The 9,685-nt window shown below is 38.3% G+C and overlaps 1 protein-coding gene across 1 annotated transcript; it reads right to left on the reverse strand.

Annotated features, from left to right (window-relative positions):
* Positions 1–607: 607 nt before the first annotated feature.
* Positions 608–5,949, reverse strand: LOC5511370. Its single transcript, XM_001631744.3, has 7 exons — positions 5,829–5,949; positions 5,594–5,697; positions 5,039–5,240; positions 4,013–4,150; positions 3,396–3,566; positions 1,612–1,915; positions 608–954 (listed from the first exon to the last, which is right to left on the reverse strand). Exons 1-7 carry the CDS (start codon positions 5,878–5,880, stop codon positions 744–746), a joined length of 1,182 nt encoding a protein of 393 aa, XP_001631794.2. The 5' UTR covers positions 5,881–5,949; the 3' UTR covers positions 608–743.
* Positions 5,950–9,685: the final 3,736 nt, after the last annotated feature.

Genomic DNA, 9,685 nt, shown 5'->3' on the forward strand with positions numbered 1-9,685 from the left:
AGAGGAACAATGACCCCCCCCCCCCCCCCCCCCCCTTCTTAAAATGCTTGCTTACACCTCGCTCGTTTTGGAACTCCCGGATCCACCCCTACAATCTATTCTTGATTTACAGGCGAACCTTTTATCAAGCTTGGCCAAGTCCTGAGGGTAACCGCAGAACTGTATCTATTATTGATTCTGGGTCGAATTAGAACGACGGAAAAGTAGTAACGGGGAGATAACTGCTTTCTTTGGTTATGAGACGGATCACGTCATTTTTCAGATGACTTCGGTCTCTCATATGAGTCATATGCATGCGCTTGCTTAACCAAATGATCCCAAACAAGGGCTTAAAATAAAACCCTTCGTGCTGCGTATTTCCATTTGTACGTTGATATGCCATATCTTGTTACTTTGCCAAATTGTAACCTGATCAATACGCTTTATTCAACTTCTAGCGGGCTCTACTCGAACTCAATTGGGAGCTATCCATTTTTAACTGATATGTTCTTAAAGGCAACTGGGATGCCCCATAAAGAACATAACCTGTTACAGCAATTGGCAAAAAAATACAATCCACATAAATTATTTGTTTTACGGTACTGCGCTTAAAAATAAAAGAATAACATTTTTTTTCTGCTCAAACAACATTTATTCAAGGATTGTTCCCGTGAGGAATTTGTTAACATGTGGGCTTGTACATCGGCAAGGGAATAGAGGGTAGAATTTGTGCTTGTTGTTTGGTCGTTACATGCTGTGATCCTCTAGAGCGATTTTTCGTACTTGATATAGACATCAACACAGACACTTCCTTCGTTGTCAAACGTGAACAATTTGTACAAGGCTTCCCCGTACCACACCCTCAGCTCGTCGTTGGCACGGACATGGAACCTATGCTCGCGTTTGAGGACGATTTCGTTTGAATTTTCGTTGTAGCCCCTGAGCTTATACCATTTGTTGTCGAGGAGTTTAAACCTGAAACACGAGAAAAAAGGAAATAAGGGGAGAAGAAATTTGCCATCCTACATTGTCATGTGACAGTGCTATCCTACAAACCTAGATCTCTTACTGACTCTGAGAATGGCGATCAACGTCTCCTTGGTTATTGTTTATAATTGAAAATACAAAGGTTTTTTTGCAAGAAAACTTTATTCGTTAATGGCATATCTATGTACAGTCTATATTGTAATATTTGTTTTAACCAATTGTAAATTTAGTACTCTAATAAGTAAGGTATTATTAGTGTTATTAATAAAGATAGTATTATTTTTACTACTTTACTACTAAAGGAAAGGAGGGGAAGGGGAAAAGAAGGAGGGAAAGGAAAGAAGAGGAAAGAAGAGAAAAAAAAGAGGAAGAAACAAACAAGAGAGGATGGAAAAGGAGAGGAGGAAAAAGAAAAACTAAAGAGGAACTAAGACATAAAGAGATGGGATCAAGGAAAAGCGAAATGATGGAGGAATGACGAGGAAGAAAATGGCAGAGGAAGAAAGGAATGGCTAGTGTGAAGAAAACGAATAGGAAAGATTAGAATACAATTATAGAAATGGAAATTGAAAAGGGAGAGGAAATTCAAAGGAGGACTAAAAGACGGAAGACACAAAATTTAAAAAAAATGCGAGAATTACTTACTCTGCCTGGCCATCATCTTTTCCTGTTTCTGGCAGAACTTTCCGATCGTCAGAGTCGGTAATAAACGTACCCATATAAAACCCGAGCAGCAAAACTGGCAAATTATTGCAGCCCCATTTGGTCCAGTGTCTCCTCTCCTTAATCAGCCATATCTGCCCATGGCCGGGGGCACATGTGACTTTACCACTGCGATAAACGAGTTTGATCGAGTGAATGTACCCCTCATGTGGCACTCGTACGCTGGCGTAAACCCGTTCCTTGGCCTCGAAACACACGGGATGATCACCATTTAGCTTTTCATACTCTAAACAGAAAAACAAAAACAAAAAGAGATAAATATATAGAGAGATATAATGCGTGAGTGCAGGCGTTCATATAACAGTGCTCAATACATAGGTGTAGAGCGGGATATATCTTGGTTTGTAGGAAAAAAACACGGGAACTACCGTTTTATCTCTACAAGCCTGTTTCGTGGTTGCCCACTCATCAGGAGATTTATTAAGAATATATTACTACCATCACTCCATCACTTATATACTATCTATGTATAAAATTAACATAAAAATAGGGCGCGAAATTTGAATGGCTGTTATGATAAAATTGAATAGTTCAGCTGTTGCATAACAAGGCTTGTTCCTGTGGCGGCACGAAGACACTAGCTCGTTACGCTTGTTTAAATTTGATAGCTTGGGTTGGCGGATAATGATAAGTTTTTTATTGAGGCAGAGATTACATCTTTTGCTAGAGCTGCTGTAGGTCGAGTGAGATGACAGGATTTTCCATGAAATAAAGTGTTCTATGTCGTTGTCTTTAAGGCTCCATATGTACTTGCTTAGTTCGGTCGAGTTTCTGTGTTTAGCGTGTCGGAATGAGGCGGTGTGGTTTCTATATCTTATCTTGAATTCGTTCTCGGTTAGTCCTACGTAGGTTTCGGAGGTGTTGTTGTCCTTTCTTGTTACAGTAGCTTGGTAGATAACAGATGATTGGAGGCAGTTTCCGTCAAGGGGGCACGCGTTCTTTTGTCTGCAGTTGCATGTTTTGTTATTGGCGGTGGCGAGGGAGGTAGGGGCGTCTTCGGTTGTTATTGATGAGGCGATTATGCGTTTGTTGTGGCTGTCAATTATTTGCTTGGTGTTGTTCATGCATCTATAACTGATTTTGATTGTGTTCCGGTTGAAGATTTTTCTGAGTTTGTGGTCTTTAGGGAAGTGCTTGTCTATGAGTGAGAGGAATCTGTGGCCGATGTTGGTGCTTGTGTTCTTGCTAAAAGAGGGATTGTACCAGATGATGTTGTTGCGCTGGCGGTTCTTGCGTTTGCTTGTGGTGTTTGGTTCGTAGTGCAGCGTGTAGTTATGTCCACTTTCGTCCAGTGCTTTCTGGTATGGCGGGGCGGCTTGGTCGAAGGTTTCTTTGTCTGATGATAGTGTAGATAAGCGTTTGTTGATACTGGCAGGGATGTTCTTTGTGATGGTAGGTGGGTGGTTGCTCTCGCGGTGGACGTACTGTAGTGGGGCGTTCGGTTTGGTGAAAGGCTGGTAGGTGTTGCGGTTCAGGTCGAATGTGACGTCTAGGAAGTTGACTACTCGCTTGTTGGCTTCCAACAAAGAATATCCCTGCCAGTATCAACAAACGCTTGGACTGTGTGGAAGTTATCACGATCGGATTATATGTCGAGCAATCTCTTAGACAAAGGAAAACAGCTGAATATTACTAAATAATATATAGATATGTTACGCCCCCCAAATCTTACGTGGCTACGAGTCTGTAATCATAACTATGTTTACCTGGGCAGGGTGCTATACCGCATTTCCTAGTCTTCTTGGGATCTCCCCGGCAGTCTCTACCGCCATTTGAGGGTTTGGGGTTGGTGCATGTGCGAGTTCGTGTCTGAGTTCCACCTCCGCAGCTCTTGGTACACGAGGACCAGGAAGAGTAGGCACTCCAGCCGCCGTTAACTAAAAAAAAAAAAATGGAAAGAAAATGTGTCGAGTACAAATTAGGATTTAGCTAAAAACTTAGCATCGAAAACTTATAAGATATATTTCAGGCTGACAGCTTGGACATTGTGGAAGTTATCACGAACGGATTTTTTTTTCTGGTGACGTTCAGGGCCCATGTTTAAACAAGATTGATCTAATCCGTTAGATTTCCTCTCTACATTTTATGCAGGAAATTTATACCGTCTGGGGACTTGCCTTCCTTTTTTTTGAGTATAAGAAATGAATAATCCACGAATAATTCAGTGTTATGGATTTTTCTTAGAAATAGGCTAAAGGAAAAAGAGTAATGTTTTTTTTGGGGGGGTGGGGGGGGTGGGGGGGGGGGCTCTTAAGGAAAGCATTGGTATTTATTATAATAACAAAAGAAAATAAAAAAAGTGAAGAACAACCAGTAGACGTACCTCTGCATGGTGTAAGGTTACATTTCTTTGTCTTCCTTTCTGCCGCAATTGTTCCTTTAGTGCATAAATCAGCACCACTGACCGGCTCAAAGCGAGACTGCTTACCACTGCCGCATGTTTTGCTACAAGTGCTCCACTCTGCAGAGAAAGATATCTATTCAGTTTGCTTTAATCATCATAATCTTTATTATCATCAACATCACCATCAGCACCACCTCAACCACCATTATAATCACTAACAACCGCACATAATACTACTTTGTAGGGAATCCAGCTGTTTCGAAAATACTTAGAAACGGACCATTCATTTGTTAAAACTTTGTACAAAAACAACCCATGTATAAGCGAACATAGCATGAAAAAAATGCTAAAAAAACTATTTTAATTCGAGAAGGAATGCACCAATCACAAAAAACTAAAAACCTGAATAAAATACTTATATCTTAAACTCACAATAAGCACCTTTATATAAAAACCTGCGGAGAGGCTACATTGAAAAAATCTATACGCATTTATTTATGTAGTCAAGAAGAGGAAAAAAACGATCATTCAGTCAATTATTTAAGTAAAATCTCATGGCACGGCTGTTATTACGACACCTTTTCAAATCCCATTTTTTCCATCGCACTTCTCTCTATTATCTCTCAGCACACGATTCATGTTGTGTTTTAGGCTAACCTGAGTCATGAAAACTTGTGACCAAGTTGCTTTAAAATATACACCTATTTCAAAAAAGGTTGTCAGTGCAAATGGCGAATGGAAAATAGTAAATGGCAGTTCTAAGCCCGAACGGTGCTTCTGTGTACTAATCATTCGTAAAATTAAAGGTGTAAAATAAAGTCTTGCAATGTCAGAGACATACATTGATGATCTTTAATGGATAATTGTTTGATTTATCCTTATTCTTCAGCATTTAGTAGAAAGTTAATGAGACCCATGGTTCCTTTCGGTTCTAGAACTGCCATTTGCCAATCGCCATTTGCCGTTTCGCACTGACAACGTTTTTTTGAAATAGGTATATATTACCTTGCTCTACCATGTAGACATAGTTAGACCAGTGATCGCCAATTCCTAGATTATATTTCCGGTCAGTAACACAGTTGCTTGCACAACCGTGTTTGTTGAAAGTCCCCTTAGGTTCCGCAGATGCCCAGCACTCCTCCTGGTTCTGGATACCAAAGTACAACATGTTCCGGGACCTTGCCATGTCGAGGCAGCTGGTCACCACCTGTCAAATATCAAACAGATGTTGTCGGTTTCTTTTTCAAAACTTGGCTGGCGTCAGAGAAGAGAGAAAGAAGAGCATTTTGTATATATTAATCTGTCTCGTAGGCTTTCTCCGTTAATCTTTTTATACATCTAAGATGCTCGAAAATGTTTTGAAAAACACAAAACAGACCAATAAGATCGACAAGAGTTAGATAAAATATGATAAAAGGCGTTTTCTTTGTTTGTACCGTCTCATAGTTTCTCACGTCAAACATTTGGCTAGAAAAAGGGTCCGGAGAAATTAGACAAATAAAACAAAATAGGATTTTCACCGTTTGGTTCTTTTTTTCTTTTTTTTCTTTGTATGTGTACCTGTTTAGCGTTTTCTCCGTTGAATCTTACAACATTCCCAAGATAATCTTTCAGACCTCGGTTATTAGCTGTATCGCTGAAGCAACCCAAAGGAACAATGGAACCTAGAAAAAGCAAACACATTTTTGGATGCACAGTGGAAGTATTTGATTGAATTAGCTATCGGGAAAGGATGTGCAACTCGACATTGAGGGTGAGTTTAAAATGTGGTCGTGATCCACAATTTCCTTCTTACCTTTAGTTACAGCGGCAAGCACGGCGAGGAAGAGCAGGACACCTATCTTCATGATGATTCCACTCAGATGAGTTCCAAAATATGATATGTTCACATACGAAGGAGGCTGACTTTATACCATCTATGGAATGTAAAATGCATGATTTGATAAGCAATCAAAATTGATATTTACCAAACAATTTTTCAATTATTAGGAATTGACCACTGAGGCAATGAAAATCTCAAACAAAGCAATCTTTCTAGAATCACGGGGTCAATGGGGATACTTTGATTCAACTTGTGTTGCTTGGGAACTGACGAATATGGTGAAAAACTAAATTCTCAACGTTTGAAAAGATATTTTTCCATTTCTAACTAAAATAAAAAAAGAAAAGACTACACAAGCAAATATTTGTTAGAAAACCTCCACGGTTAAAATGTAACCCTCCAAAAATAAAGAATATTGTACTGTGTTGTTTACTTAGATTTGTTTTTTAAACTATGTTACAGTAAATCGGGGGACAATATCAAAACGACGACTCGCCTGCACTTTTAGGCATTGGGTGAATCTAGAGCCTTTGGATAAATCACTTTCTCATCGGAAAAAAATTCAGCTGAACATAGCTTGAAATAAAGTCACGTTTTTTTTTTTACAGAAATAGAAAAAAATTTTGGCCTTTTCCATGCCCAAACGCACGTCGGTTTTGCCATAGTCATGGGTGGAGATAATTTGCGATTTCTTTAACGGAATGCTAGAGCTATGAACTAAAGATTTACAGCGTAGCTGGTGTAAGAAACCTCTTGGTAATGGAGGGCCACAATATTCGCAGTTGTGGGTTTTTATGAAAGAAGAATCTAAAATAGCAACTACAGACTAGCAAAAACGTTCCAGCTCAGGTGATGGGGTCCTACCCTTCAGCGACACTACACTACAAGGTGGGATAGCCTCTCCGCAGGAATATCAATTCGAAGAAGCGTGTTTTCCTTCTTTCTTTGTAAATATATCTTTTGTAAATATCATCGCTGTCTGAAACTATCCCTTTATTTAAACGATTTTCAAAGTAAAGTCATGGCAATAACAGTAGATCTCAATAATAGAAAATATTGAAAAGAAGCGGGATAGGATACTTTGGTTTAATGTGTGTTGCCTTGGAACTGATGAAAATGGTGATAAAAGTTGACGTTTTGAAATTTGTCAAGTAAAAAAAAATAAAAAAGTAAAGGACTTCTGAGGAATTGAGACCAAGATCTTAAAAATAGACCATTCACGAAATATAGGCAATTATCAATCGACTAGAGTTTGGTTAAAACGCGCATAGTGATGCATTAAATTCGGCAATTCACTTGCATTTTTGGAAGGTATCGTTATAGGTTAAACTGTCATCGTCGGGCTAAACTATTTTGGTAAGAAACCGGGAAAACAAAATGTAAAGTTAATGTTTTGTTTCTCTTTGGATGGTAGTTGCTGTGGGATCCCCTAGCTGATGACAAAAATTGTTTAATAACTTGGAAAATTGCTTGAAAATGATATGATTAGTTCGAATACACAAAACAAGCAAAACAAAAGTCGAAAGTTCAACAAACAGCTATAATGATTATGCAAAATATGGATAGTGATGCACCAGGTCTGTTGTTCCGTAGGAACGAATTTCATTGCGAAAGATGATTTTAAATAAGTGAAATAAAATAGATCCAATCGTTATCTTACATCAATTGAATTGTTATTTGCGTGTGATTGCCGGTAAAAACCAAGACCAAATTCTCTTTTGCTTTCTAAATTTTTGTTCTGTGCAAAATTGTTATCGCAAAATTAGATTTTTTCGGCATCCAGTATCAATCGCGCGCTCGAATTGGCTTTCTTGAGGTCCGCTATCTTACGATCCGGACCCCGCGATAGCGGTCCGCTCACCTACATAGCTCGAGTTGATCTGAAAATTAACCAAAACTGGATTTTTAGCACCGAATTAATAGACAATTTTATTTTGTCATTTTATCTGGAATGATTGACTTTACGGAAAATCTTCAAACTCCCTGTCTTTTGAGCATTTCCCGCCAAATGATTTCGCGCGCGAAAACTTCAAGTCTGCTGAAATTTTATTTGGGTTACTAAAAGCAGCAAATCGTCTTTTCATACAAAGAAAAACGCCAAATCAATCTAGGAACTGACATGCATAACCAGCTAAATGCTAAATGCCCGACAGTCGGGAAAGGACATCAATTGACTAAATGCAACTGAAATTACGATTTTATAGAATACATATATATAACAGAAAACATTCAAACACCACGCCAGGAGAAAATGCCGTTTTGCCGTTTGGGGTATTTTATTTAAAATTGGCGAAAATGGAGTGACATTAGCTCTATTTTAGCCTAAATTAAGGTATTTTTCTGTTATACTATAAATAACGAATTTGAAATTTACAATATTAGACAATTTCTGCAATCACAGCCTTTGTGCAGACGTACAGATATTTCACAATTTGAGCGTCGGATCCTTTTCAACATAATGGATTTCGTTACTTTTTCACATATCCGTAACTTACTCCTTTGAGAGCCCTTCAGTTATTTCAGTTTCCTCTACATTTACAAAAATTTGATATTCGACCCCTTACCATTCATAACAAAATGGCCATACTCGATCCTTCAACGATTCAGTTCCTAAAGATACAGTAGAAATAAGACTAAAGCATGAATAAGTAAAGATACTCCCGCATTTCAAGGACACTTTACATTTTGTGTTCCTAAGGCTTTTCTTGGCGGGAGTCCTAAATTTTGAGGAGACTTAGGATTTTTTTGGCTTTTTTTACATGTAAAAAGGAGCGAAACAACAATTGTCTATAAAAGAGTAAAAATACCCTTTAGTTCCAGGGAAGGTATAAATTTATACAATCCCAAACAGTCCCGGAGTTCAAATAGGAATGTATAAATTTATACAGTCCCGGAGTTCAAATAGGAATGTATAAATTTATACAGTCCCCGTGTTCAAAAAGGAATGTATAAATTTATACACCCGGAGTTCAAAAAGGAATGTATAAATTTATACAGTCCCCGAGTTCAAAAAGGAATGTATAAATTTATACAGTCCCGGAGTTCAAATAGGAATGTATAAATTTATACACCCGGAGTTCAAAAAGGAATGTATAAATTTATACAGTTTCCGAGTTCAAAAAGGAATGTATAAATTTATACAGTCCCCGTGTTCAAAAAGGAATGTATAAATTTATACACCCGAAGTTCAAAAAGGAATGTATAAATTTATACAGTCCCGGAGTTCAAAAAGGAATGTATAAATTTATACATTTATCGGTATTTCCGATACGGACCTCGACCTCCCCAGCTGCTAAATAGCATATAATTTTTTCGGTGTCCTGTAACCATCAAATTGCGCGATTTGATTGGCTCTCGTGAGTCTCGTGAGGTCCGGTATCCTACGATCCGGACCCCGCGATATCGGACCGCTCACCTCCAAAGCTCGAGAGTATTTGTAAAATGACCATCGAAAACTAGATTTTTCACTCCCGAGGTTATAGATCTTCAAACTAAAACGGCATTTTATTTGTCATTTTATCTAGAATCATTGACTTTACGGAAAATCGGCTCCAAACTCCCTGTGCTTTGACAATTGCAACGCGCAAGACAATTTCAAGATAGCTAAAAGTTCTATTCTCTTTCAATGCGTTCAGCCGAATAGAAAATATTTATTGTCTATACTATGAAAAAAGAGCGACAACATATAGGAGGATAGCCATCCAGCTGGTTTGGTTTATTGAGTAATAACACTATATGCGGTCAATATACAATATAATATAAAAATATATCATCGATCATCTAAGGACACAACCAGTTCGGTGAGCTGGAAGGCTTCAAGTGAATAACGT

This window comes from Nematostella vectensis, chromosome 15 (assembly GCF_932526225.1).
Source record: "Nematostella vectensis chromosome 15, jaNemVect1.1, whole genome shotgun sequence".
Classification (NCBI taxonomy): Eukaryota; Metazoa; Cnidaria; class Anthozoa; order Actiniaria; family Edwardsiidae; genus Nematostella; species Nematostella vectensis.

Excerpts from the sequence above, each read along its gene's own strand:
- LOC5511370 (XM_001631744.3), bottom strand. The coding sequence starts at position 5,880 with ATGAAGATAGGTGTCCTGCTCTTCCTCGCCGTGCTTGCCGCTGTAACT. Across the intron at positions 5,698-5,828 it reads GCTTGCCGCTGTAACTAAAG|GTTCCATTGTTCCTTTGGGT; the intron begins GTAAGAAGGAAA and ends TGCTTTTTCTAG. Across the intron at positions 4,151-5,038 it reads TGTCTACATGGTAGAGCAAG|AGTGGAGCACTTGTAGCAAA; the intron begins GTAATATATACC and ends CTTTCTCTGCAG.